Genomic DNA, 16,841 nt, shown 5'->3' with positions numbered 1-16,841 from the left:
AGTGCTGAAGGGTCACTCTGTGCTGCTCATAAGAGCAAAACCTGGAAACAATTGATAGGAAATGGATAAATTGCTGTATAGTCACATAATAGAATATAATACAACAGTGGAGTTGGAAAATAAAGCTAACTCCAGATTATGGTAGGTGTAACTTACTGGTAATATTCTTGGGTTAGGGGATGAGGTCAAAGGAGTTCATTATAAATATATACATAAATATAAAGGAGTGTTATCCATGGATTAATGATGAGAGAGTGTCATGAACCAAAGAAAATGATAAATGAACTCAGGTTACCTGAGTCCAAATAAGAAATGAGAAAAATAAATAAATACATGAAAGTAAAACATGTACCTTGTAAAAGTTTGGATATACATGTAAAATACGTAATTATAAAAAAGTTTCACTGCGAAATATAATGATGTACACTTAAAATTTACGTAATGTTATAAACCAATGTTACCCCAATTTAAAAAAAGTTTCACTGGTTGTTCCTTCACATATAAAAATTACAAAGAACACTGTAGTATGTTAGCTTACCATTCTTTCCCCTATGAATTAAAAAATTTTCTTTAACGATACTAAAAAAATGTCAAGTTGATAAGGTCCATCCTTTCTGGGAACTGTTCAGGTCAGGCTACCCACTCCGGTTCTAACCAGCCTGGCCTCAGCCCCAACATCAGCCAGCAGCTATCCGGGGTTGCGGGCGCACACAGCGACGGCGTAAAGGCGGGGCTGGCCAGCGAGCCCCAACAACTCCGCCCCGCTTCGCTCAGGTTCAGGGAACACGCCTTGGGGGCGTGTCCAGCATCCCTGGGGGCGTGTTCCTCTCCCCTGGGGGAGTGGCTAAAAGGCGAGGCGGTCCTCAACCGGAGCCCAGGTAATCCGATGGGGATCGGAAGGAGCCGTGCGTCGCGGCGTGATGACGTCAAGGACGCGCCTGGCGTGGCGTGCCCGGCGTGCGCATTGCGTTTCGGTGCCTGGGTCCCAGCTCCTGAGCTGAGGGAGAGGCGTGTAGTGCTGTTGGCCGCGATGTTACAGGCTGTCGGAGCCGCGGAAGAGGAAGAGGAGCAGACGGAGGAGGACTGTCCTGAGTTGGTCCCCATTGAGACGAAGCCAAGAGAGGAGGAGGAAAAGTCTGGCCTCGGCGCTAAGATCCCAGTCACAATTATCACCGGGTATTTAGGTAACTAACCATCCCGGTCAGAAAATGCCGTAAACACTGGTATCCTGGGATTTTTGGGGGCTGACAGTGCCTCTTCTTCTTGGGCATCGGCGCTTTGTGGCCGAGAGCAAATGTCCCTGAGGCAGGGGCTGGGTCACTTGCTCCACGTAAGGGTTACCTCTCATCTCAGAGGTTAATGATGCCTAGACTCCTCTGCGTTAGAGTCACATTTATCAAGTGAGATTGAAAGTTAGCCTCGCGTCTTGAAACCGCTTCTGGCTCTGCAGTTTAAATCCTGGACCCGCCCCCTAATTATCCTTGTGACCTCTAACTCGTTATCTTTCTGAAGCTCATCTCCCTCGCTTGAAAATGGAAATAATACCGGTCACCTGTCTGCGTTTGTTTTCTCATCTGTAAAATGCGGCAGGAGACACCTGCCTTATAAGTCTATTAGCATTAAAGGGTGTCCTCTGTAAAATGACCGACACACAAGGGGCACTAGATGCCCTCCTCACTAGATGCCCTTCTCCTCGAGCCAGTCTCTTCCAGCTATTCGTGGAAAGTTCTATCTCAAACTTTTTTTGAGGTCTGTTTGTAAAACACCGTAGGGGAAAGAGAATAAAATCTCTGCCCTCCAAGACTGTAGTTCTCAAACTGAGGACGTTCAGGAGTGCACAGGGACGGCTGAATTCATGGGTTTGTAAACATGATACAGTCTCCTGGGGACAGTTTATGGGCCTATGCTAGAGGTACTTTATTGGGAAAGTTTGAGAGGTATTATTTTAAAACCTTACAATTAAATAGAAAGGCTAGAATAAATACATGATTGTATTAGAAGTGTGGGAAAAGTTAAGAAATGTAAATTAAGGAAACAGTTTTGGGGAAATAATACCATTCCTAGATTCTGCTGGAGACAAGTACAAACTTGGTGCACCTGAGGGCTTATTAACATAAAGATAAGAATGAAATCACTGGTGTTTCCCTTTTTTTCCTTTGTAGACTATAAATTTATTCCGATTTTTGCTCAGGATTAACTTTATAAAGGAATTTATTTTTGGTATTTCCCCACTGTCATGCAGAGGCTGCTTTACTGAGAACCTGAGCAAATTCCTTGTCCAAGACACTATAGTTCACACTGGCCCTCCGGCCTTCCCCATTTTGCTTGCTAGTAGGTCTGTAAAGCATTGGAGATAATGGTCTGAAGCTTAGGAATGAGGACTAACGCCAACAGCTTTGTTGCTGAATCTAGGGGTAGTTTCGCTCCTGCTTCTTGACCATTTTCTGTTTCCTGAAACATTGTTCCCTTAACTTCCATCACACTTTTCTTCTGCTATTTCCACTTCTCTGGCATCTCCTTTTGAATTCCCCTCCCCTTCATCCTTTTAACTTCACACCCAGGTAGTTTCTATTTTGATCGTCCACAGACATCTCAAACTCAACATGTCCGAAACTTCCTATGTTGCCATCCCCTTAGATCCCCCTGCTCCTGTCATACCAATTACCTGGAGTATTCTAAAAGCTTCCTGATTAGTCTTGAGTCATGCTGCCCTTTAAGATAGTCTCTGTATTTTTGCCTTAAGGATCTTTGTAAATGTCAGTCTGATCGTGTCAGACCCTTCAGTGGTTTCCATTTGGGTTGAAGTTCAGATTCCTTAACTTGAATTACAAGTTTCCATATGATCTGGCTGTTGACAACTTCTCCTGCCTGTGAAACTGTGGCCCAGCTACATTGAACTACGTTTGCTTCTGAAAGGTGTCAAGTGTTTTAGTCCCTGGCACCATACTTTTCATCTTACTATTACTCCTCTGGCTAGATGGCCCTCTTAGGTGCTCCATGACATCTTGTACATCTCCTACCGAATGTATCATCCTGTAACTTAATCACTTCTTTATTCATCTGAATTCCCTTCCATCTCCCACTCCCTTAATGTTTCTAAGTTTCAAAAAGGTAGAGACAGTTTGTCTTTGTCTTGTGTACTTTTCACCAAAGCCGCCATAAAATCTGGTCCCTAGTAGACTTTTGAATGAATGAATTATGTCTTAAAGTCTTTTGCTTCATGATATGATTAATTATTAAGACCTCGTAATTGTAGTGGAAGGTCTCTTATGTCCACTCCTTTCCATTTTCACTGCCATTACCTAATACAGTGCTAGTGTTCAGGGTTTCTGTCTCACACTTGGACTGGCTTTAGGAATTTCCTCATTGCCTCCTTAAGGTCTGTCCTTTCCCTTTCATACTTCACACTTTCGTGATTTTGAGCTTCCTAAAGCACTCTAAGCACAAGCCTTCCATCTCTTCAACAGCTTTTAAAGGAATATGACCTAAAAATGTTGAAAATATTAATACCCTAATACTGAGTAAATGCCTCCTAGGTGTACCCTAGGAATCTTGTCAGTTTACTTCAGAAGACGTATACAAGGTTACGTGTAAAAGTTCTTAGCAGTACTGTTTGTTTTGGTAAAACACTGGAAACAACCCAAATGTCCACCAACAGAAAGGTAGATAAATTAAAAAAAAAAAAGTGGTACAATTGAACTATGCTACTGTGCAGTTTGGGTTGGTTTTTTTTTTCCTCTAGGAAAATTTTGGTGTGCATGGTTCACACGACAAGCGTTTTTCTTCTACTTGAGCTGAACATATTAGGTTTAATATGCCACCTACTGGATAAAGTTAGTGTAGCTTTCTGAATTTATCATTCTAAATATTGAATATTTTGTCCATTGTTAATATTGCCTACATCCATTCTCCATTTTCTGTGTGCAGATATATACATATGTACATATATATGTAAATATATGTATTTATAAATACATATAAATAAATATATACATATACTTATAAAATATTTATGTAAATCAATTTTATAGATTAAGCATACTAAAAGTACCCATATAGTCAGTCTGAATTTTTGTTTGGTTAATGATGCATGTTGAAATAAAAGGTCTTTATAGATAAATTTTAGGGAAGTAAACCATATTTCTTGGCTAAGAAACATTTTCATTGTGTAAAGGGATTTAAGTATTTTATTTTTTTTGCAATTTCTTTTAAAGATTGGCACGTGAGCTAACAACTGTTGCCACTCTTCTTTTTTCTTTTTTTCTTTCTGCTTTTTCTCGCCAAATCCCCCAGTACATAATTGTATATTTTAGTTGTGGGTCCCTCTAGTTGTGGCATGTGGGATGGACACCGCCTCAGCATGGCCTGATGAGCAGTGCCATGTCCGCGCCCAGGATCCGAACCAGAGAAACCCTGGGCCGCCGAAGTGGAGCGCGAGAACTTAACCACTCAGCCCTAGGGCCGGCCCCAGATTTAAGTATTTTATATTTTGTAAACTACATGAGTAATTTATTCCTTGGGAGCCATTACTTCAATAATTCCTTATTTAATAGAAAATTTAGATGCTTTTACGTTATAAGTTATGTAGGTGGCTTATTATTTTTGTCATATGAGTTCACAGAAAGCTGTGTAATCCAACTTGTAGGAGTATTTGTAAGTATTTAAAAAATTTTATGTTAACAGAAAGTATTTTTAATAGCTTTCAAAGGGTCCTTTAATCCTTTCCTCTAGAATTTTCTATGCAATAGTGAAATAATATTTGAAAAATAGCATGAAAATTTTTAAAACCGTTGGGACTCTTTTGTGCCTTTAAAATTAGTCTTTGAATTTTTTATTTAAAACAAATATGTTTTGTAGGTGCTGGGAAGACAACACTTCTGAACTATATTCTGACAGAGCAACATAGTAAAAGAGTAGCAGTTATTTTAAACGAATTTGGGGAAGGTGAGTATAGTTCAATAAATGCCACGCTGCAAGAATTTATAGGACAGTGTATTCCACTAGTCAGTTAATATTCCACATTTAAAAATGAAAATGCAGGGTGTTATAATGTGAACAGTTTTGGAAAATTGGATTAATTTCTGTCAAGCTTTGTTTTGATTTGAGAGACTGAAATCAGTTTCTGTAACATTTTGTATAACTTTGGAATTCATACCAACAGACTTAAATTAGATGTTTACATGAAATAACTCAAGAAGTAAAAATCTAAACATATGAAAGAAAGTTTAGGAACTAGAAAAGTTATTTTATATTGAGTATATTGTTTAATTTCAACTTTTGAAAAATATTTGGAAATGCTTTAGTTATTATATGTTAACCTTGTTGAATGTTTATTATCTGAAAAGCAGTTCAAACTGAAGATTTTGAAAATAAGTTAAACATGTGGTCTCTCTCCTCAAGTAACTTCGATTGTCTGTGAAAATACAAAACATTTAAATTTTTTGTCTTTAATACCGAACTGTGGTTAAAAAAATCTCTTCAGCAATGTTAGATACAATTCTTTGATTACTTTTATAAGTTTTTCTTCTCAAGTATGAATTTTAGTAAAAGCTCACTTTTAGCCAAAAAGTATAACTTCTGTTGGGATATTTCTTAAAGTGTACTATTTTTTCAGTTGTAAATTAGTAAAGGAACTAGGTTTTATGAACAATAATTAAACTTAATTTTTTATTTCAATGAACTAAAGAGAAAAATCCTGTTAGACAAAATAAAAATCTTAAGATTTTTAGATTGTAGTCTTTTATTCTAGCTTCTTATTAACTGATCTTCTGTTGCACACTGATTACATTTATTATTATTTCTTGCTATTTTCTTCATTCTTTCTGGATTATTTTCACCATTTTGTCCTTGACAGCATTCACAATCCTTTTCTTCACATCTTATTTGTGTTCTCTACACCCTGAATTTTATAGCAACTGTTTTTAAAGCTCTTTATTATTGCCTAACTGAAATATATACAAAAAAACCATATAAATGAAAATTTTTTCCCTTTATTTGACCATTTGCTTTATTGGACATTTACAGCTCTTCCTTGGCTTTGGTATATTTTTTTATTGGAGGAAAAGTAAGACAATTAAAATCATTCTTGTATGATAACAAGCATGTCAGAATCTCAAACGTATTTACTCTTTCTCAAGTAAGCATTGCTAGGAAACCTATATGTATATGACTAAAATTTAATTTTTAAATGAGCACATTGATACCCTGGCCAAGCAAACTTCCTCAAAATGAACTAGGGTTTTTACTTATATTGGGAATACTGAGTAGTCCAATAGAAATAAAAACAATTTAGAGAAAGAGTGAAAAGAAAAAAATAGATGAACCAGGGCCTGCCCAGTGACGTAGTGGTTAAGTTCATGCACTCCCCTTTGGCACCCTGGGGTTCACAGGTTTGGATCCCGGGTGTTGACCTACACACTGCTCATTAAGCCATGCTGTGGTGGCATCCCACATACAAAATAGAGGAAGGTTGGCACAGATGTCACCTCAAGGCCAATCTCCCTCACCCTCCAAAAAAAACATTCCTTAAGAGGTTGAAAGGCATATAAAAATCAATATATAAAACATACTAGTCTATCTAGAAAGTTGGCCATGAACAAAAAAAATGCCTTTAAAATAGCTGCCCTATTAGGAAATGGGAGCAGGCAAGTAAGAGGCCTAAAGACGCAGTAGGTATGATGCATTAATTTTGAATTTGCCTTTTAGGGGCTTAAATCCTCTCAAAGGAATAAAAGCTAAAATAATCTAGAGTAATAGTTTAGCTATTGAGGCTACATGGATAGAATGAAAGAATAAAATTTATAAAATGTATTTTCTGCCTTGAAGTCTGCTCTGTTAGTGAGTATCCTCATCTTCGTTTTTGGTGGGCTAGTGAACGTAATCTAAAGAGCGCTTCTTGTTAATTATTCCAGGAAGTGCAGTGGAGAAATCCTTAGCTGTCAGCCAAGGTGGAGAGCTCTACGAAGAATGGCTGGAACTTAGAAACGGTTGCCTCTGCTGTTCAGTAAAGTGAGGAATGTGTTTACTGTGTGCTTGTTGGTTTACTATAAATGTTTATTGATTACATTTCCAGCTTTGATTTTCTTGCATAATTTACTGAATTTTCGTAGTCTGCTTCATTGTATTTTCAAATAGAAAATAGACTTTTATTAGGATGCATTTTCTTAAAGTGTTTTTTGCTATCTTATTTCTTTTGCTGTCTGCTCTCATGCTGTGGTCCTTTTATTGAATTATTTTATTGGTTTTGATGTCAAGATTTATTTTATTAATCTCTGTGGTACATGAAAGTCTCATTTCATATATAAAAAATGATTGTTCTGAATTTAATGTCATTGTTCTTTTTTCTAATAATTCAGCCTCCAAAAAACAAAAATAAATGACCATCAAAAAAGAGAAAAACCTTATATTATGTTCCACCAGTGAGAGTTGTTTCCAAGGACTGTCTGTTTTATTCACTAATATACCACAGATCTTAGAAAGGACCTGCACGTAGTAGTCCCTCAAATATTTGTTGAGTGAATTACGAAGATTAGTACCTCTACTATTAATTTTGTATGTTGTAGTTTATTAAATTTCTTCTACGTCATTTACTATGTTACGTGTTTGACTTTGAGTCAAATTATTAACAAGGCTAAAATCATAACCTTTACTTGAATAACCAAAATGCAATCCATTAAGTATTTTCTTGCACTTTTGATATTATAAGAAAAAAAGAGAAATTAAAGCCTGGTACCCTAATTCAGAACATAATTAAGAGTATTTAATGGTAGGGTTTCTTTAGCTGTTATATTAAACTATATAATTCATAAATTTTATCATTATTTTGGATGTTGATACTTTTCTTTCATAAAGCTGTAAAAATAACAGATTCTGGCTTACTTTAGTCAGATATATTGAAATTCCCTTTGCTTTTAATTTCAATAAAATTAAAGTTTTAACTCATCATGTATTTGATAATTCCTATCAGTGTATATGCACCTGTTTTTTTCCCCTCATTGATAAATACTGGGTGGGCATTTTGTTAGAAACTTGGGACTAAGTTAAATATTCACATTCTTAAAGATATTTTTGTCTCAGGCTGCTGAATATATTTTAAAATGTTTGTAATGATCATTTAAAAATATTCAGTCCATCAACTCTGTATTATGTTTTGGTATTCTCCAGGGACAATGGCCTTAGAGCTATTGAGAATTTGATGCAGAAGAAGGGGAAATTTGATTACATACTATTAGAGACCACTGGGTTAGCAGATCCTGGTAAGATATGATATTATTAATAACCAGAATGTAATTCTTAAACATTTTAAAACAAATGTACTAAAGAAATTTCTAAAATGAGTATTAAAGCTTTACTCCAGATTAAAAAATTTTTTTGCTGTAAAAGACAAAAATTACTGGGTTGTCATGTTTCTTTGGCAGATGAAAGATGATCAGAGTGCTTGGTACTTTTAACCTGGTAATAGACTTTGAAGTTTTACTGATTGATTTAGAGTTATTGGTAGGAACAAAAGTTGTTAAAAATATGGAAATTTAGGAAAAATGGGGACATCCTACTTCTAAGTGTATATTTGATGGTTATACTCTACAGAGATCTTATTTCTGATTACTTTCTAATCCAGCTTTCTTAAAGGGTCATTTAGAGAGTTTTAAGGGCTTTTGGACTCTAATCTCAGCATTACTTATTCCCTTTAAATTCATTGTTAGCATTGTGTTTTTCTCCTACTAAACTTGAGATAATTTTATTTGTAAATGCCGTCATAAGCTACAGTGTTAAATTAAGCATACTGGGCCTTTTTCCTGGTGTGGAATTAATAATGATTGTCCATGAAATTTTTGTCTCTGAATGGAAAAACATCTAAACTTCTCTGTTGAGAGCTACACAAAGTCAACCTGTTTCTAACAATGGGTTTCTGTTTCTTTCTTAGCCAAGTAACTTTTAGGTAATGTCTTTATTCCTAGTTTGCAGAACATTTAGTAAGTCTGAACTATACCATTATTTCTTTTTTGATCTGAGTCTGTGGTATTGGGCCATAAAACTCTATTTGTTTGGGAATAATTTATTAAAAGGGTCATAACTTTTTAAAAGAAATATTGGAATATACTGAAGATCCGGTTGTAATCAATGGTTATTGTACTTAGAAGTATTACATAATAACTTTCTCCCCATGTTTTCACATCGGTCTTGAGTTAGGCTCTTTTGGTCCTTATAGTAGGGATGAATTTTTCATACGTTTCCAATAGGTCATACTGATGATACAACTTGACTATTACATTGGTGTTAAATATTAAATTAGTTTAAATCTGATAAGGTGGGAAAATATATTTTATGCATCTTTTTGAAGTAGCAAATATCAGTTTCATTGTAGCCACTTGATAGAGAAAAACTCTTGAAACTTTTTTGGATAGTAGGTGAGTTTAATAAAACACAGTTCAATTTTTCAGAAGAAACAAAAGTTAAAGATCTCAGAGAAAGCTTTTGTACAAATTGTAGTTATAAACCGGTTAATGTTTCTTGGTTCTAGCTTTCTTTAGAATAGTGATTTTGTTGTTTGGGTAAAAATGGAATATTCATTATAAAATAAACAACAATCTAATGCTTAAGAAAATAGGAAGAAACACCAAAATAAACTCAAAATGGATCAAAGACCTAAAGATTAGGCCTGAGACAATAAGTCTTTTGGAAGAGAACATAGGCAGTACACTCTTTGACATCAGTTTCAAAAGAATCTTTTCGGACACTATAACTCCTCAGTTGAGGGAAACAATAGAAAGAATAAACAAATGGGACTTCATCAGACTAAAGAGCTTCTTCAAGGCAAGGGAAAGCAGGATTGAAACAAAAACACCTCACTAATTGGGAAAAAATATTTACAAGCCACTTATCCGACAAAGGGTTAATCTCCATAATATACAAAGAACTCACACTGCTTAACAACAAAAAAACAAACAACCCGATCAAAAAATGGGCAGAGGAGGGGCTGGCCCTGTGGCCGAGTGGTTAAGTTCATGCGCTCCGCTGCAGGTGTCCCAGTGTTTCGTTGGTTCGAATCCTGGGCGCCAACATGGCACTGCTCATCAAACCATGCTGAGGCAGCGTCCCACATACCACAACTAGAAGAACCCACAACGAGAAATATACAACTATGTACTGGGGGGCTTTGGGGAGAAAAAGGAAAAAATAAAATCTTTAAAAAAAAAAAATGGGCAGAGGACATGAACAGACATTTCTCAAAAGAAGATATGAATATGGCCAATAGACACATGAAAAGATGTTCATCATCGCTAATCATCAGGGAAATGCAAATCAAAACTACACTAAGATATCACCTTACCCCCGTTAGATTGGCAAAAACATCCAAAACCAAGAGCGACAAATGTTGGAGAGGTTGTGGAGAAAAAGGAACCCTCATACACTGTTGGTGGGAATGCACACTGGTACAGCCACTATGGAAAACAGTATGGAGATTTCTCAAAAAGTTAAAAATAGAAATACCCTGTGACCCAGCCATCCCATTACTGGGTATCTATCCTAAGAACCTGAAATCAGAAATCCCAAGAGTCCCTTGCACCCCTATGTTCATCGCAGCATTATTTACAATAGCCAAGACGTGGAACCAACCTACATGCCCAGAAACTGATGATTGGATAAAGAAGATGTGGTATATATACACAATGGAATACTACTCAGCCATAAAAAAAGACAAAATTGGCCCATTCACAGCAACGTGGATGGACCTCAAGGGTATTATGTTAAGAGAAATAAGCCAGTCAGAGAAAGACGAACTCTATATGACTCCACTCATAGGTGGAAGTTAGTATATTGATAAGGAGATCTGATCGGTGGTTACCAGGGAAAAGGGGGGGTGGGGGGAGGGCACAAAGGGGGAAGTGGTGTACCCACAACATGACTAACAAAAATGTACAACTGAAATCTCACAAGGTTGTAATCTATCATAACATTAATAAAAAAAAAAAAGAAAGAAAATAGGAAGAAAAAAGTTTAAAAAAATCACCCTATATCTCAGTACCATGAAATTCAAGTAGGTAAATTTCATTCCAGTGGGGCTAGCCCAGTGGCGTAATGGTTAAGTTCTGTGCGCCCTGCTTTGGTGGCCTTGGGTTCGCGGGTTCGGATCCCAGATGTGGACCTATACCGCTCATCAAGCCATGCTGTGGCAGCAGTGCACGTGCAAAATAGAGGAAGACTGCCACAGATGTTAGTTCAGGGCCAGTCTTCTCCAAGCAAAAAGAGGAAGATTTGCAACAGATGTTAGCTCAGGGCCAATCTTCCTCACACACACACAAAATTAAATAAATAAATAAATTCATTCCAGGGATTTCTCTTGTGTCAGTGCTACTCGCTGTTGTGTGTTGAATGACGGCCTCATTGTCACCTGGGAGCTTGTGAAAGAGGCAGATCTTGGGCCCCATCCCAGATCTACTGAATCAGACTCTCTAAGGATGAGGCCTAGTAATCTCTTGTAAGAAACCTTCCAGGTGATTCTTATACATGTGTAAATTTGGGAATCTCTGCTCTATGTGCTTCTGAAAGCTGTATAAATATACAGAAATAATTTTATAAAAATGGGATCACATTCTTTATGCTATTCTTAATAATTATTAGTTTTACTTAAATCTGAAAGAAGAAAACTTGAAAGAAGTGAAGGAATTGCTGAATATCAGATAAATACTTCTTTACTGCAAGAGACATGAGTTAAGGAACAAAAGAAAAGATTGTAAAGAACAGAAATTGGACAAATTATTTCTTAAACCACGTTTCAGTATTTCTGCTGACTCCATGGCATAAAAGATGAGGGAATTAACACTCTTCCTCTTTCTCCCATTTCCTATTTTTGGGTGATTGTGTTCTGTGCTGTTTTCAGGGTTTCTGACATTTACGTTGTCATACTTTTATTTAGTTCTATGTTTAAGCAGTTTTAGTCCTTATTACCAGTATTGTGGCTTCCCCATTCCTGAGTGGATCAGTCTCTTGATTGACTGAACGTCATGGTCAGGTAATCTTTTCCACCTGTAGGTGCTGTATTCCCTGAGTTCTTGCATACTTCATTGCTTGAGAATACTTGTCTTCTGCTTTTATACTGGAAGGATTACTTGGCTAGGTGTAAAATTTCCAGATCACAATTTCTTTTCCTCAGAACTTTGCAAATGTTGCTCCGTGATCTCTTAGTATTTTTTGATTGGCTGGATTTCCTTGTCCAATATTTTCTCTTTTTATTTCATCAGGAAGGATTTGGGAGTGCTGTATTTTTTTGAGTTTCAGTGCTGTTGTTTCTCTTAATGTTTGAGAATGTCTGTTGTTTTTATTCTTGAAAAACAACTTGGCAGGACATGGTATCCTTAGAAACACTTTCATTACCACTTTGTGGTCGTTATTTCATTATGTTGGAGCAGTAAATGTTACTGTAGAAGTCTATTTTCTTCCCACTTCCTTGAAAGTGACTTGCTTTTTCATCCAAAATGCCTGAAAAATTTTTTTTGAGGTTCAGTAATATAACCAAGATACACCTAAGTGTCATTCATAATCATTTTTTCCTAGATTAGTTCTTCATTTAGGTACATTTTCCTTATTTATTACCGTGAGAGGTTTTCTGTCAAATTATTGGGTCCTCTACATTCTGACACCAATTTTCCCTATATTTAATTTTCTTTTGTTTTCCGTATCTATTATCTTTTAATTGTTTTGATTTGTCTTTTGCCTCAGCATTTACTGTAATCATCTCAAACCTTCCTTTTTGTCAGTAATTGTGTTTCTACCAATGTCTGTTCTGTTCCTTGATGTTTTAAATGAATTACTTGGTTAAGTAATGGTATGTTGTACCTCAGTTTATTTCTTTAGCACTGCAAATTACCTTTTCGTATTATTCTGCTTTATCTTACTTTAGAGTTTGTTTTTAATTAAGATTGTGTTGCTTTTAAGTTCTTTATTATGAAGAGGCCATTGAGAATTTTCTTGGGCTTCTTGGATTGTGTTTCCTTCCAGGATGGGTTCTTTGCCATTTGATGCCCTATTCGTTTCTTCAGTTTTTTTCCTTTCTGCCCTTTATCTTCTTTTTTGTTTCTTCTAAGCTGTAATACATGTACATAGTTTTTTCAGCATGTTCATGCTTGAGGAAGGAGGCTCAGAGAACTTCTATGTATGGTCGTCCCTTCTCATCCAAAGTTTCACTTTGCGTGGTTTTGTTTACCCATGGTCAACCGTGGTCCGAAAATAACTACATCACAATGCCTGCATCATTCTGCTCACTTCATCTCATCACGTAGGCATTGTATCATCTCATATCATCACAAGAAGGGTGAGTACAGTACAATAAAATATTTCGAGAGAGAGAGAGACCACATTCACATAACTTTTACTATGGTATATTGTTATAATTGTTCTATTTTATTATGTTATTGTTATTAATTTATTACTGTGTCTAATTTATAAATTAAACTTTATTGTAGGTATTTATGTAGAGGAAACAGCATAGTATATGGAAAGTTTGCTGCTATCCATAGTTTCAGACGTCCACAGTGGGTCTTGGAACTTACCCTCTGGATAAGGGCGGACTATTGTACTTAGATGTGGTGTTGATGAATTCTTTTTAATACCCTACCCATCTTACCTGCTTGTTTTTCTCCTGAGCCTCAGTTTGAAAGCTGAGTATTGCTGGGAGCAGAGACGGGGACACAAAGGGAAAAGGGGTGACTGAGAGAGCCAGATGGGTAAGATGACTTTTAGGCTCTGCTCTCTTAAAATACCAACAGTTCCCTTCCTGGGTTTGCTCCAACTATTCGTGAATATACATTCCATACCTTGTGCGGGGCATCCTCGAGCCCTAGACCTCTTGCTTCATTTCGCCGCTGTGCCCTAGAAAGTGAACCCTCCCCCACAAATGTGAAGTTGGTTAGAAACTTTTACCCTGGAAGTTTTTTTGTTGATTTTTCCTTGCGTTGCTTATTCTTCCCTCAGTTCTACTTCTTGCCATTTTGACAGCTATTCGTGATGAGTATTAGGATTTTGTAAACTATTTTCCTGTAACCTCTTATTGGGAATGGGAGTAGAATTAAGAACTATTGTAAGTCACATAGAACTTTGTGTTTCTTATTTTGACTATCACTCTTCAAAATTTATGGAAGAGGTTGTATGTTTGGTTGCTGCTTATAAAATTTGGCTTTAAAATTTTTTTTTGTTTTTACTAGATTTTGAAGAAGGGAGATTCTATAATCTATCTCAGAATTTCTTAACCTTGGCACAAATGACATTTTGAGTTGGAAAATTCTTGCCTGTGGGGGGTTGCCTTGTGCATTGTAGATTGTTTAACAGTATCTCTGGCTCCTATCTGCCACATGTCCGTAGCATTCCCCTAGTTGAGATGACCAAAAATAACTCCAGACGTTGACAAATACTCCCTGGGGAGAAAAATCACCCTGGGTTGAGAACCACTGATTAATTTCATTCTGTCATCTTTACTCCTCTTGCTAAACACCTCCATCCACATTTTAAATAGTTCTTTCTTGAGTAGCCTGCTAAGTATTATCAAAGATGCACATCAGATTTAGAATAAAAACTCTAATACACTCTTACAGTTCAACTTAACATTAGCCCGATATTAACTGTAGGACTTACAGTCTATCTGAATAGAAATCAATGAATTAAAAAAAAATGACTTATGTACAATGCTAGCAGTTTTACTGAATGGAAAAAATTAATACTTTTTTTTATGACATTGTTTGGAGTAATGATACTCACAGTAGATTTACTTTTTTCTCCCTCATTAATTAAAATCATGTTGTTAGCCAAGTAAGTGAAGAAAATTCTTATTGGCAATTCAGTTGCTTCCTGTTTAGGAGCCTGACACTCTCCACTTCTAAGCTAAATAATTGTCAGGGTAAAGTAATTTCCTTGAAAAGGATAGGCATTGATTCAGCCCCTGTTACTCACAAATCCTATTTCAGTCAAATTGGAAAACTATTAAGTTTTTGGGAAAAAATCAATAGGTATCAGGAAACCATTAGATCTTGTGGCCCTTGCTATATCTTGCATGAGTAATCACTGTAAACAGCTGACAGGTATTTCATTGTTGACACAGAGTGATGCTTGGGGGACCACATCTCGTCAGGGTAGGTGGACAGCTTTAGACATTGGAATGAGTTCAGTTATCCTTGTTTTTCCCCGATACTCATTCTTTTAGACAGGCCTGTCACTAACTGGACCTGTGATGCTTTGAAAAGTCAAATACTTTCTTTGTTGTCAGTTTTCTTTTTCTTATGTTGCGGCCTACTAATCAGGGTGTGTGGTTTGGTACTGAACAGTTTCTGTCAAAAACAACTTTTAATTTCTTATTTATAAATTATTTTTCCTCAGACCCAAATTTTATATCAGTGCTATATAAATAGTGTAAGGATTTATTAGTAATGACATGGAGTATATAATTTTACTTTTTGGTCTTTGTTCTCTAAAACTTATGAGTAAATTTAAAAACTTTTTGGACAGTGATTTTGGAATTGGGATTTTAGAGAGATAATTTGTTATTTGTGAACCGTATGGTTATTATATTCAGGAGAGAGAAGATAAAAATCAGTCCTATGTGCATATAGCCATACTGCCCAAATTATTTGATAATATCTGTTGATAAGTTATTATGGTGTGGGTAGAAGCTTGGTGTTGGATTTGTATGTGATAAGAGTTGGTCTTTTTTTTTTTTTTGAAGAAAAAGGGAGGGGAAGAAAGGAGTATACATAGTAAAAGTTTCTATCACTGTAATTTCCATAAAAAGATTGGAAACCTGTATTTAATTTGTGTATGTGTTTGCCTGCTAATTCTGTTTGGGCAAGTTAAAAAATTATGGATAGAATCATGTTTCTCAGTTTAAAGAAATATTTTTATTTGATGAATATTATCATATATTCTCAGGTGCTGTAGCTTCTATGTTTTGGGTTGATGCTGAATTAGGAGTTGATATTTATCTTGATGGTAAGTTAAAAAGCGAATTTTCTTTTGTTTTCAAGTAAAATGTTATTGTTATGGTTAAGGTCATTTTTGTTCATTTATGTTACAATTTTAATTCCATGTCTTGTTAATGTTTTTAAACTTGTTTAGTTTGATGATGAAGTCTTTGTTCATACAGATTCTAAAGCCCCAGTGCTAGAACGAGATGTCAAATCTTAATCTCAACTCCCAATTTAGTGCTTCCACTAAAGTTTTCCTTTTAAAATACTGTGTAGATTTCCTATACCCTCTATTGTTTGATTTATGCACTAAGTGTAGTGTTAGAACTTTTTATTTTAAATAAACTATACAGTTTGGGGATCATATTTTTGCTTTCATTTTCCCTTGAAGATAAGAATTAAGGAAAGTCCCCCATCCCTTACTTTATTTACCTTAACACCTTTGGGCAATTTTATTCATAGACTTCATTTAAGACGTATTAGAAACTTTCTGCGCCATGTCCATTCCCCCACTACTGCCCTTCACCTTTCTTTAAACCAGGTCTTTCGTAGACTAAGTGATGAAATTTAAGAATCATTGAAGCTGGGCCTCATCATTTAGCCCTAATATATGTGGCGCGTAGCTGTTGAATTTATCAACTTTGTTCTGCTGTTATCCTTTGAAAAAGTTATTTAGCATATAAAGTCAGAGATTGCTCAACTAATTGATCTTTTGGAAACTTAGGTATGTGTTATGTAAAACATTTGTATAAGTTAGATTTGGTGAGAGTTAAGCAATAATTTAAATCTTAAGAAAAGTCTTGATTTTGATTATGTGAAAATAAACTAGAGATAACCTGTCTTGTGTAATTTGTTACATTCAGCTTTATGTTATGAAATTTGTCTCATCAT

General features: G+C 35.9%; 1 protein-coding gene across 2 annotated transcripts in view; it reads left to right on the top strand.

Annotated features, from left to right (window-relative positions):
• The first annotated feature begins 885 nt into the window (after positions 1–885).
• ZNG1C (Zn regulated GTPase metalloprotein activator 1C) overlaps positions 886–16,841 on the top strand; it is a 43,968-nt gene continuing 28,012 nt past the window's right edge. For both annotated transcript variants that reach the window (XM_044756625.2, XM_014846771.3), the window contains exons 1-5: positions 886–1,184; positions 4,858–4,944; positions 6,912–7,008; positions 8,164–8,255; positions 15,916–15,975. In XM_044756625.2, coding sequence (XP_044612560.1) covers positions 887–1,184; positions 4,858–4,944; positions 6,912–7,008; positions 8,164–8,255; positions 15,916–15,975 — 634 coding nt within the window. In that variant the 5' untranslated portion in view covers position 886. The remainder of the gene's footprint in view (positions 1,185–4,857; positions 4,945–6,911; positions 7,009–8,163; positions 8,256–15,915; positions 15,976–16,841) is intronic.

This window comes from Equus asinus, chromosome 23, assembly GCF_041296235.1.
Source record: "Equus asinus isolate D_3611 breed Donkey chromosome 23, EquAss-T2T_v2, whole genome shotgun sequence".
Classification (NCBI taxonomy): domain Eukaryota; kingdom Metazoa; phylum Chordata; class Mammalia; order Perissodactyla; family Equidae; genus Equus; species Equus asinus.
This window is presented reverse-complemented; position numbering and strand designations above follow the sequence as displayed.